Here is a 13,234-nt window from a genome sequence, read left to right as displayed (position 1 = left end):
CATATTAGTTTGGCAAAAAAAATTCGTTTGGTTTTTTCTGTAGCATCGTATGGGAAAAGTCAGACAAACTTTTTGGCCAACACAATACTTTAAGAAAGAGTATTAAAGTGAAAATAGAACCAGTTGAGGACAGAGCCTGAGAGGCCAGGGAGTTAACAGTGATCCAGACACAAAGTGACAGAATAGAAATAGGAAAATAATGCCACCAAATATTTCTTGACACCTACCTGATGTGAGCTCTTTTCTGGGTGCTGGAAATACAGGACTGACTAAGACTTGTCCTTATCTTCAAGGAGCTCACAGTCTACTGAAGACAGAGACAAGTGTGCAAGCAGAGTCAAAATAGCAGGATGGGAATGGCAAGGAAATATGTGTGCAAAATAAAGGAACAAGTAACAGCTGCGATGGAAAGACTTCATAAAGGAGTTGACAGTGGAGATGAATGTGACAGTGTGTCGGAAGTCCTGCCTGGGCTTGGTGAGACGGGACCTGTTGGCTTAAGGAAGACCGAAGAGTTGAAGCTCATCATGGGAAGAGAAATAGACATTTTGAAGGAAGACTCCAAGACAGGAGGGATCACTGTCCTTCCCACATTATCTGGCCTAGAGAACCTGAAGCATGATGATGCTATGGACAAAAAAAGGATAATAATAATTTTAAAAAATAATGATTATGAAAACATTATGTGTCAGGTGCTGGTGATCCTCATAATAAACATATGGGGTAGTTGCTATTACTCTTATTCTGTGGATGAAGAACTGAAAAGACACAGGGAGAGGCAGCAAAGTCAGAATGTAAACAGAGCAATATGACTGCAGAGCCTGCCCGCTTAGGCCCTACACTAAGCTACCAGAGGATGTCTGCCTCATGCAGGACAAAGATGACTCTGAAGTAATTTCAAATGACAACAAGGTTTTGTTAATTACTTTTGCTTTAGCCCCCAAATACTTCCCCATCATGTTAAGGGTAAGGTATAAATTTCTTGCTAACCCCAAATAATAAAACCCATCAAATTTTGACAAATCAAGGAAGGCTCATTGTGCTGCTTAGCATGAAACATCTGCAAAGTGCAGTAGAGGCATTGACTAGGCATTAATTATGCTTTACATTACTTTTTTGAGTTTCTCACACCTGAGACTCTGGCCAAGTGTGGGAGAAGGGCAAGCTGAGAGGCATAGAGAATTTTTAGGACTTTTGATTCCCTAATGTTCTTGAAAGAAATCACCAAAGCTTAAGAAGCATTTTCTCAATCTACATAAGACAATGTTTCAGTTCAGTTCAGGTCAGTCGCTCTGTCGTGTCCGATTCTTTGTGACCCCATGAATCGCAGCATACATCTGAAATCCAAGTAAGACATATCCAGCATCTGTTAGCATTTAAACTATTATCTGCCCACACAAAAATGACATTAGGAAAACTACTGAATGATGTAGGGGACCACATTTTGTGAAATTGTTTCTATTTGGAAACATGGAATCAAATGATTCTAAAAATGGAGTCAGAGTGGCTGGTGGTGGTTGCCATTATGGAGGAAGCTTTCCTGGGGCTGTTCTTGGTCTCAGCCTCATCAGGATACAGCAGGGACTGGAGATAATTAATGTACTTGATGGCGGCTCTGAGGGTTTCCACTTTGCTGAGGCGTTTCTCCAAGTACTCCTCTGGCAGATGATGTCGGAGCTGGGCATAGCCTTCATTGACACATTTCACCCGCTGCCTTTCCCGCTCATTCCTTTTCCGGATAAAGGCTGGCCCGTAGGAATATTCGCACCTTCTGTAATTTGGATAAGGCATTGGGAAGGAGAAGGAGCAGGGTTCACCGTAATTTTCCATAATCAGGGAGTCACTGGAAAAAGGCAGCAATGGCAAGTTTTCCGAGTAAGGGGATGGCACTGGGCCCTCTGGGTAGAGGTGGAACGTGACCATGGGGTCCAGATAGAAGGACCTGGTCAGTGGCAAGTGGGAGGAATCAGTGAAGACAGGCAGTTTGTCTGGCATGTTAGAGTAGCTTCTATTGTCCATCATTTCCTCTTTAGCCTGGAAACAGAACCAAGTTTATGAATTTGGCCAGATCAAGAGAGCAGCTATCTACTTTCTTAGAGATCAGAGACTTTACTGCTTTCAGGAATAGTTTTTGAGCTCATTCTGAAAACTTGATGGGATTACAATATTTTGTGGGTAGTAAGAGGATTTTTGATGGTACACAGAAACAGCCTGAAATAACATTGACTTGCCTTGTGAGAAAGTTATTTCAATTCTCTGTCAGTCCTTATGATTACAAGGTTATATCTTTAGTCTGGTGAGAACATGTCTTCCACACTATCAAAATACTTTCTAATCCTCCTCAGATGGAAGCCTTCAACAGGAATGGTATCTAGCTAGAATCTAATGGTATTTTACTACTAATTTCTATTTATTGTGAATTATGCTGATTTCACATTTACGGTAGAGATACAAAGTCTCTTTTAAAAATAAATCTACTTGAGTTAAAAATATAAACCAATTCACAGAAAAAGAGTAAGTAAACAGCAATACAGGTGCTGTAGAGCAGTAATGTAATGAAGATTGTGAAAGTGTATGCAAATACTAACATTTGGGAAACAATGAAACACCACAATATTCAAATATATGTTGGAGAAATTACAAACTAGTTAATGAGCATGCAACCTCACAGGCATAGCCTTCTTAAATGATAACTGGTATGCCAGAGGCAAAACTGAAATCAAAATAAGGGATGATTTGCTCTTAAAAATTCACTGTAAGATTGCCTAAATGAGAAACTCCCCTAACACATTTATAACATCGTCAGTTTACATATTTACTTAGAACTTCAAACATATTGAGTAAAGTGCAACTCTATTTAAGTTTTTTTTCATGGAACTTGAAGTATTATATTCCAAAAGGTCCCTTATCAACATATTCCCCCTTTCTGAATAGATCTGTATCCAGCTCATTTATTACACTACCATTACTTTTCACCCTTAACTGTAGTAATGTGGTCAGAACAGATTTCACATAGACATTACACTTTAGTTGATGGGAAATCAGGGAAGTGCTGAAAAAGAACATTTTTCTTTCAGTCATTAACTTTCTCAAGTTCAATCTTGGCTTTGCATCTTCTTAGCTGTGTGTCCTTTGGCAAGTTTGTCTGAAGCACATTTGTTGAGAGATGAAGAATGTACCCAATGTGGAAAATGAAAAGCCACGTGAAATTTAACTGTGGCTTTCAGAAAAGAAGGAAATCTGGCTTTCTTTCTCCTAAAAAAAACCAGCCCTAATGTTTATGGGCAAGAGTAGGTAACACTGGCACTTGTTTCTCTACCTGAGTATAATGAAACTGCAGGCTGCACGATGTAATGGCAGGAGCAGCCTCTAAGCACCAGAATTCACGTGCAATACAGGATATTACAACTCTTGTGACGAAAACCTATCCTATCGTGTATGGCTACTGAAAAGACAAATGACTCTCGAACCAGAAAGGGCAAGAAGGGATGGGGATTGGGGGATGAGGGGTGGGGAGTGTGAGCGGTGGGGAGAGTTTAATAAGTCATGGTGAAACAGGCTGGAAAAGGAATGTCAGGAAGAGCTCTTCCTAATAGAGGGATGGGGGTGAAGGAATGAGATAAGTGCCATGCTGCTGCTGCTGCTAAGTCGCTTCAGTCGTGTCTGACTCTGTGCGACCCCATAGACGGCAGCCCACCAGGCTCCCCTGTCCCTGGGATTCTCCAGGCAAGAACACTGGAGTGGGTTGCCATTTCCTTCTCCAATGCATGAAAGTGAAAAGTGAAAGTGAAGTCGTGTCCGACCCTTCACGACCCCATAGACTACAGCCTACCAGGCTCCTCCATCCATGGCATTTTCCAGGCCAAGAGTACTGGAGTGGGTTGCCATTGCCTTCTCCAGATAAGTGCCTTAGGTCCAATTAAAAAGCAAAACAGAGGAACAGAAAATGAAAGATGCCAAATTACTGATCCAATGGCCTAAAATAACTAACATACAATAAAAAGTTCTGGATTACAAACTAGCCAGGATCCTGTCAAAAAGAAAAATTTGCTGAAAGAAAAAGAGTTAGGAAATTCCTGAGCTAGGAATTCTAGAGGGTAAGAGGTAAAAAATGTGCATGGTAGAAACTATGAAATTATGGCACAGTGAGTGTGGAGCACCCATTTCTGCATTCCTGAGAACATCAGAACCCTCTTTCTACCTGTAGCTAGCAAGCCGGAACTGCTCCAATAGGGCACCGAAAAATAGGACAACTGCCATCAAGGCTAATTCACGAGAAGTCTTTGGGTATAGTCATCTTGACTGATAATTTTCATAATATCTTAAGCCTTGATCCAGATGAAATCTGAGTAGTTTGTATATGCCACAAGTAGTTAAAAGTCTCTAGGTTTTCTCCTTTCTTTTTTATTTTTTAAGTTATGAAAGTATGATAATGCATTTACAGGAGACAGAAGATACAGAACAAACTTACATATAGTTCCATTATATGTCACAATTATTTTTTAAGTAGATGAATTAAGATTCTTAGTTGGAGTTTTAATATCAAACTCTGAAATATTAGTAGAATGAATGGACAGAAAAGTAGAAGGATATCATAGACCTTAAAAGCACTATGAACCAGTTCAACATAATTAAGATTTCACACCACAGCAGGACACAATTCTATTCAAGTTCCCATAGACTATAAACCAGGAGACCCTGGAACATATCCAGGGAAATAAACTTTCTAGATTTTAACAAGACCTTGCATAATTCTTGGGAAATGAGCCTGGTATCTTTGGAGACACACTGAGGGGGGAGCTTTTTCTATTGAGCATTTCCAAAAGGTTACCAATTAATGTAGTAGCATTTATCTTTTATTCAAAGACAAAAAAAATTAACCACAACAGCAACAGAATGAAAAATGCAGCAGTGAGGATCAAGATAAGAAGGCTCATGGAAAACGGACACATTTGTAGAAACTGAGTAAAGTTTTTAAAAGAGAGGAACACAGGGATTTCCCTGGTGGTCCAGTAGTTAAGACTTTGCCTTCAGATGTAGGGCCGTGGGGGTTTGATCCCTGGTGGTGGAAGTAAGATCCCACATGCCTCATGGCCAAAAAACAGAAGCAATATTGTAACAAATTCAATAATGACTTTGCAAATAGTCCATATTAAAAAAAAAAAAGTATTAGAAAGGAGAGAGAGAAAGACGGAACAGCACAAACTATAAGTGATGGGACTCTGAAGCCAAATATACACATAGCTAAAAACAAATGCACCTATCTTTTAGTGAAAGTCTCAGGTTTCTGACTTAGAGCTATTCTGGGAAATAAAGGGTAAGGTCTTGATGATAAAATCCTAAGAAATTCTGGATTGTTCTGCTTAGCATTAAAGTTTCAACTTTCTGATCCATTATAAATATCTAGCATTTAAAAACAAAAAGCTACTACTGTACATTATGAATTATGGAATTATGGAATGTTAGGGATGGAGAAACCTTAGGAAAGCCTCTCATCCAATCCCTCATAAATTGTTGCAGTTATGAGGTCAGAGGTCAGAACCTAGGTCTCCTGATTTTCAAACCCCTAAATCCTTTCCACTCCTCCAGATGGTTTAATCAACAGCAAAACTGAATCTTTCAACACAGAAGCATATTGTTAGCTTAAGATAATGGAATAATCAGCTGAAAATAATCATCATTTTTCAACTGTGCCTAGGGATTTTCTTAAAAACCATGTTCTTATTCTCTCCCATGGGCTGCTCTGGAGAAGAGTCTCTTACCTGAATTTTGTTGCCAAGATTCTGTATTTGGGGCTGAGTTAGACTTAACCTGATTTATATGTGATCATTTAGTAACAACATGCAAAATAGCTTACAGTTAAACAGAACTGCTCAGGCTGGTTTAGCGATTTTCTCTACCTAATATGTAGTTAAGATAACATGCAACAATACTAAATAGAAAGTTTGCTTACAAAACTGGACTCTTGTAACAAATTCTTTTCAAGAAGAATGTTTCCTCCACTCACCTGGGTTATATAATTTTATATCAAAATTGCTTATGGAAAATATCTTTAAGTAATCTTATAATGTGAAAATATTGTCAATATTTTTAAAATAGAGATTAAGATGCTAACCACAAAGGTCAATATGAACCTTCAGTTCAGTTCAGTTCAGTCGCTCAGTCGTGTCTGGCTCTTTGCAACCCCATGAATCACAGCACGCCAGGCCTCCCTGTCCATCACCAACTCCCGGAGTTCACTCAAACTCATGTCCATAGAGTTGGTGATGTCATCCAGCCATCTCATCCTCTGTCATCCCCTTCTCCTCCTGCCCCCAGTCCCTCCCAGCATCAGGGTCTTTTCCAATAAGTCCACTCTTCGCATGAGGTGGCCAAAGTATTGGAGTTTCAGCTTTAGCATCAGTCCTTCCAATGAAAACCCAGGACTGATTTCCTTTGGGATGGACTGGTTGGATCTCCTTGCAGTCCAAGGGACTCTCAAGAGTCTTCTCCAACACCACAGTTTAAAAGCATCAATTCTTCAGCACTCAGCTTTCTTCACAGTCCAACTCTCACATCCATACATGACCACTGGAAAAACCATAGCCTTGACTAGACGGACCTTTGTTGGCAAAGTAATGTCTCTGCTTTTGAATATGCTATCTAGGTTGGTCATAACTTTCCTTCCAAGGAGTAAGCATCTTTTAATTTCATGGCTGCAATCACCATTGCAGTGATTTTGGAGCCCCACAAAAGAAAGTCTGTCACTGTTTCCACTGTTTCCCCATCTATTTCCCATGAAGTGATGGGACCAGATGCCATGATCTTCGTTTTCTGAATGTTGAGTTTTAGGCCAACTTTTTCAGTCTCCTCTTTCACTTTCATCAAGAGGCTTTTTAGTTCCTCTTCACTTTCTGCCATAAGGTTGGTGTCATCTGCATATCTGAGGTTATTGATATTTCTCCCGGCAATCTTGATTTCAGCGTGTGCTTCTTCCAGCCCAGCGTTCCTCATGATGTACTCTGCACAGAAGTTAAATAAGCAGGGTGACAATATACAGCCTTGACATACTCCTTTTCCTATATTCCAGTCTGTTGTTCCATGTCCAGTTCTAACTGTTGCTTCCTGACCTGCATATAGGTTTCTCAAGAGGCAGGTCAGGTGGTCTGGTATTCCCATCTCTTTCAGAATTTTCCACAGTTTATTGTGATCCACACAAAGGCTTTGGCATAGTCAATAAAGCAGAAATAGATGTTTTTCCGGAACTCACTTGCTTTTTCGATGATCCAGTGGATGTTGGCAATTTGATCTCTGGTTCCTCTACCTTTTCAAAAACCAGCTTGAACATCTGTAAGTTCGTGGTTCACGTGTTGCTGAAGCCTGGCTTGGAGAATTTTGAGCATTACTTTACTATCATGTGAGATGAGTGCAATTGTGCGGTAGTTTGAGCATTCTTTGGCACTGCCTTTCTTTGGGATTGGAATGAAAACTGACCTTTTCCAGTCCTGTGGCCACTGCTGAGTTTTCCAAATTTGCTGGCATATTGAGTGCAGCACTTTCACAGCATCATCTTTCAGGATTTGAAATAGCTCAGCTGGAATTCCATCACCTCCACTAGCTTTGTTCATAGTGATGCTTTCTAAGGCCCACTTGACTTCACATTCCAGGATGTCTGGCTCTAGGTGAATGATCACACCATCGTGATTATCTTGGTTGTAAAGGTCTTTTTTGTACAGTTCTGCTGTGTATTCTTGCCACCTCTTCTTAATATCTTCTGCTTCTGTTAGGTCCATACCATTTCTGTCCTTTATCGAGCCCATCTTTGCATGAAATGTTCTCTTGGTATCTTTAATTTTCTTGAAGAGATCTCTAGTCTTTCCCATTCTGTTGTTTTCCTCTATTTCTTTGCATTGATCGCTGAGGAAGGCTTTCTTATCTCTCCTTGCTATTCTTTGGAACTCTGCATTCAGATGCTTAAATCTTTCATTTTCTCCTTTGCTTTTCGCCTCTCTTCTTTTCACAGCTATTTGTAAGGCCTCCCCAGACAGCCATTTTGCTTTTTTGCATTTCTTTTCCATGGGGATGGTCTTGATCCCTGTCTCCTGTACAATGTCACGAACCTCCGTCCATAGTTTATCAGGCACTCTGTCTATCAGATCTAGTCCCTTAAATCTATTTCTCACTTTTTTTTAGTTTCTCTATGTAGGATCTAGTTCCCTGTCCAGGGATCGAACCTGAGCCCCCTGCATTGGGAGCATGGGCAGAGTCTTAGGCACTGGACCACCAGGGAAGTCCCCAGGGTTCACTCTTGCATTGTACATCCTATGCAACTTTACAAATGTATAAAGATACATATCTACCATGATAGCATCATATGGAATAGTTTCACTGCTCTAAAATGTCTGGTACACCCATTCATTCCTCCCTCCCCCCAGCACCTGACAATACCTGATTTTTTGTTTTACTCCATAGTTTTTCCTTTTCCAGAATGTTGTATACTTGGACTCGTATAGTATACAGCTTTTCCAAATTGGCTTCTTTCAATTAGTAATATTCATTTAAGTCTCCTCCACATATTTTTGACTTGATAGCTCATTTCTTTTTAGCATTGAACAATATTCCATTGTCTTTATAACATATGATATCATTTATATGGAGAAGGCAATGGCAACCCACTCCAGTACTCTTGCCTGGAAAACCCCATGGACGGAGGAGCCTGGTAGGCAGCAGTCCATGGGGTCACGAAGAGTCGGACACGACTGAGCAACTTCACTTTCACTTTTCACTTTCATGCATTGGAGAAGGAAATGGCAACCCACTCCAGTGTTCTTGCCTGGAGAATCCCAGGGATGGGGGAGCCTCGTGGGCTGCCATCTATGGGGTTGCACAGAGTTGGACACGACTGAAGTGACTTAGCAGCAGCATATGTAGAATCTAAATTATGACACAAAGGAACTTATCCATGAAACAGACACAGACACACAGACATAGAGAACAGACTTATTGTTGCCAAGGGAGAGGAGGGTGGGGGAAGAATGGATTGGGATTTGAGGATTAGCAGATGCAAACTAATATATTTAGAATAGATAAACAACAAGGTCCTACTGTACAGCAGTGGGAACTATATTCAATATCCTGTGATAAGCCATAATAGAAGAGAATGTGAAAAAGTATATATTAATATAGACACGCACATATCTGAATCACTTTGTTATACAGTAGAAATTAACACAACATTGTAAATCAACTATATTTCAATAAAATAAATTTTAAAAATATTCCATTGAATGCACCACAGTTTACTGTCTATTCACCTACTAGAGGACTTCTTGATTGCTTCCAAGTTTTGGCAATTAAGACTAAAGCTGCTATAAACACCCACAATCAAAGTTTTCATATGGATATAATATTTTAACTAACTTACATATTAAATGGGCTTCCCTGGTGGCTCAGACTGTAAAGAATCCACCCTCAGTGCAGAAGACCTTGGTTCAGTCCCTGGGCTAGGAAGATCCCCTGGAGAAGGGAAAGCCTACCCACTCCAGTATTCTTGCCTGGAGAATTCCAAGGACAGAGGAGCCTGGCAGGCTATAGTCCATGGGGTCACAGATATTAAATACTGAAGTATAACTGCTGGGTCACATAGTAAGTGTATGTTTAGTTTTATAGGAAACTATCAAACTGTTTTCTAAAGTGGCCATACCGTTTTTACATTCTCATCAGCAATGAATGAGTGTTCCTGTTGCTACACATCCACAGCAAGATTTGGTGTCAGTGCTCTGAATTTTGGCCATTCTAATAGGTGTGTAGTGGTATCTCATCGTTTTATTTATTTATTTTTTTTGACAGAATACCAAACTATATTTACTGTTGACAGTAGTAAAGGACGACAAATAATGTACAAATTGGGGAATAAACACAACAGAGCCACAGACCCCCCCGCCTGTGCCCGAACAGCAAGGTACAAAGGAAGTGCAGACTTCTCCAGCAAGGTCTCAGGCGAGCAGGAGATGATGGTGGTTATCCTGCCCAGGTGACCAAAGCAGGCAGCTAGGGGCCATCAGACAGGAGTGAGTCCACATGGAATGGCAACAGGACAACCATTGGAGGTTAACCAAAACAGACCCCAAAATGCACAGAACTGAAATCACACGTAACGTGTAAGCTGCATACCAACTTGGGGAGCAGAGCACGGTCCTCGGGGAGAACCCGGGGGCATCTCTCACTTGTAGCCACACTCTGAAGCAGCTCTTGTACACAAAAACAAACCAGAAAAATCAGCAATATTCTATCTTCCTTGTTTACATACAGACCATTGTTACTCATCAGAAGCAAATACTGGAGGAAATCTGAGGTCCTGGCACTGTGACCACAGCAGACGTGTGGGACTTACTTTCTTCTCTGTTAAGAAAAGGGGAAAAGCCCATTTCTGTTGCGTCAGAGCAGCATCACCGGCAGTTGGTGGCAATGGGTCCAGGGCCCCAGACCCCGCCCAGGGCTGTGTTACTGAAGAACTTCTTACCTTTTAAGAAACATTCCAGTATTTTCCCTTCAACTTTACTATGTTCTGGCAAAGCTTACATTTCTAATATTTAGCATTAAAAAAACCTGTGCCCGCAAGAAACAGTAAGTGAAAGTGTATCTCCCATACCAACCATGACCCCAAAACTTGCCCCACAGAAGCACCCCCAGAGTGGTGACATTTCTCTCCATGATTGGAATGAGGGGGGTCAACACCTGGAGTAAGATCCCCGTCTAGACAGAAAGCAGGCATTCAGGCCACAAGTTTGGAGAAAATGTCATAGGAGGGAGAAAAAAATGAAAAAGTAAAAACAAAGCCCAAGTCCCTCACCACGCATTTTACCCAAACACAGGTACCAGGTAATGGGCCTCAGGAGGCTGGGGACCATCACCACGGTGGCACTCAAGTGCATCAGAGCAAAGTCCTTCTGGGGAATGTCCTCGGTGTCCGAGCCTCCCTGCTGATGGGCTTGGCCACACATCCACTGTTCAATAGCAAACACAGCACGGTGCCACGAGGGAATGGGGGCTCTAGAGGCTGCTTCCCAAGAGGCAGCTGGCCACCCTGGAGCCCCCCGTCTGCTGCTGGAACACGTCGATGGTGTCCTCATCTTCCATCTCCAGCTGGGCTGGGGTGTCTGTTTCTTTAATTGGTTGTCCATCAAACCTGAATCGAATCTGTCTCATTGACAAGCCCTGGCGCTCGCAGTAGGCCTTCATCAGCTTGCTGAGCGGTGTATGTCTCTTGATCTTGAACTGGACCACGGAGCCATCCTGCCCGGCCACCTTCAGGTTGATGTGGTCGTTCTCCGTCTTCACTCCCTCCTTGGGCTTCTCCTCGGACATGGCTGCGCTCGGAGGGCAGCGGGACGGCAGGCAGCTCCGGGTGAGCGACTCACACTCTTGGCCCACCGCTCTCCCCTATCTCATTGTTTTAATTTGCATTTCCCTGTGGACATGCTAGGGGCAGGCTTCCCTGGTGGCTCAGATGGTAAAGCATCTGCCTGCAATGCGGGAGACCTGGGTTTGATCCCTGGGTCGGGAAGATCCCCTCGAGAAGGAAATGGCAACCTACTCCAGTACTCTTGCCTGGAAAATTCCATGGATGGCGGAGCCTGGTAGGCTATAGCCCATGGGATTGCAAAAGTCGGACACGACTGAGCAACTTCACTGGTGGACATGTGTTATGGAGAATTTTTTTGAATACTTATCTGCCATCTGTATATCTTCTTTGATGAGGTGTCTGTTCAGGTCTTTGGCCCATTTTAAAATCGAGTTTTTTGTCTTATTGTTGAGTTTTAAGAATTCTTTATATGCTTTGGAAGATAGTACTTTGTCAGATATGTCTTTTACAAATATTTTCTCCCAGTTGGTGGCTTGTATTCTTTTTCTCGACAGTCTTTCACCAGAAGTTTTTCATTTTAATAAAGTCCAGCCTATCGGTGATGTCTTTCTTAATTTGTGCTTTTGATATTGTGTCTAGTAAGTCATTACCAACCAAAAGTAAACTAGATTTTCTCCTATGTTGTCTTCTAGCAGTGTAGGTTTTTGTTTTACATTTAGGTCTATGATCCTTTTTTAAATAATTTTTTGAAGGTTGTAAGGCTTGTGTCTAGCTTAACTTTTTTTGCATGTGACTGTCCAGTTGTTCTAAAACCATTCATTGAAAAGACTTTGATCCACGGTGTTCCTATTGTTGCTTTGTCAAAGGTCAGTTAACTATATCTATTGAGTCTGTTTCTGGGCTCTCTATTCTGTTGACCTGTTTGTCTATTCTTTTGCCAATCCACACTGATACTGACTTTATTACTGTAGTTGTACAGTAAGTCTTGAAAATAGGTTGTGTCAGTCTTTCCACTTTGTTCTTCTTAACATTGTGCTTACTTTCTGGGTCTTTTGCTTATAACCTGCTGGGATTTTGACTGGGATTGTATTGAATCAAGTTGAAAAGACTGACATCTTGATAATATTGTCTTCTAATCCATGAACATGGAATATCTCTCTTATTTAGTTCCAGTTCTTTGATTTCTTTAATCAGTTTTGTAGTTGTCCTCATATGCATTTTATCCATATTTTGTTAAGATTTATACATATTTCATTTGGAGGGATACCAATGTAAATGGTAATTGTGCTTTTAATGTCATTTGTTCATTATTAGTAGAAGCAACAGTTAGAACTGGACATGGAACAATAGACTGGTTCCAAATCAGGAAAGGAGTACGTCAAGGCTGTATATTGTCACCCTGCTTATTTAACTTATATGCAGGGTACATTATGAGAAATTCCGGACTGGATGAAGCACAGCTGGAATCAAGATTGCCAGGAGAAATATCAATAACCTCAGATATGCAGATGACACCACCCTTATGGCAGAAAGCAATGAAGAACTAAAGAGCATCTTGATGAAAGCGAAAGAGGCGAGTGAAAAAGTTGGCTTAAAACTCAACATTCAGAAAACTAAGATCATGGCATCTGGTCCCATCACTTCATGGCAAATAGATGGGTAAACAGTGGAAACGGTGGCAGACTATACTTTCTGGCACTCCAAAATCACTGCAGATGGTGACTGCAGCCATGAAATAAAAAGATGCTTACTCCTTGGAAGGAAAGTTATGACCAACCTAGACAGCTTATTAAAAAAAAGCAGAGACATTACTTTGCCAACAAAGCCAACAAAGGTCCATCTAGTCAAAGCTATGGTTTTTCCAGTGGTCATGTATGGATGTGAGAGTTG

At 41.2% G+C, this 13,234-nt stretch overlaps 2 protein-coding genes across 2 annotated transcripts; both read right to left on the bottom strand.

Annotated features, from left to right (window-relative positions):
- Nucleotides 1–297: 297 nt before the first annotated feature.
- On the bottom strand, nt 298–2,249 carry ASCL3 (achaete-scute family bHLH transcription factor 3). Its single transcript, XM_055548704.1, has one exon. The coding sequence runs from the start codon at nt 2,020–2,022 to the stop codon at nt 1,477–1,479; it is 546 nt and encodes a 181-aa protein (XP_055404679.1). The 5' UTR covers nt 2,023–2,249; the 3' UTR covers nt 298–1,476.
- Nucleotides 2,250–10,838: 8,589 nt separating this feature from the next.
- LOC129628246 (small ubiquitin-related modifier 3-like) lies at nt 10,839–11,396 on the bottom strand. The gene has a single exon (XM_055547663.1). It carries the CDS (start codon nt 11,344–11,346, stop codon nt 11,032–11,034), a length of 315 nt encoding a protein of 104 aa, XP_055403638.1. The 5' UTR covers nt 11,347–11,396; the 3' UTR covers nt 10,839–11,031.
- Between the last annotated feature and the right edge of the window lie 1,838 nt (nt 11,397–13,234).

Source organism: Bubalus kerabau, chromosome 15 (genome assembly GCF_029407905.1).
Source record: "Bubalus kerabau isolate K-KA32 ecotype Philippines breed swamp buffalo chromosome 15, PCC_UOA_SB_1v2, whole genome shotgun sequence".
NCBI classification, from domain to species: Eukaryota; Metazoa; Chordata; class Mammalia; order Artiodactyla; family Bovidae; genus Bubalus; species Bubalus kerabau.
The sequence above is the reverse complement of the archived record's forward strand: the minus strand, read 5'-3'. Positions and strand labels throughout refer to the sequence as shown.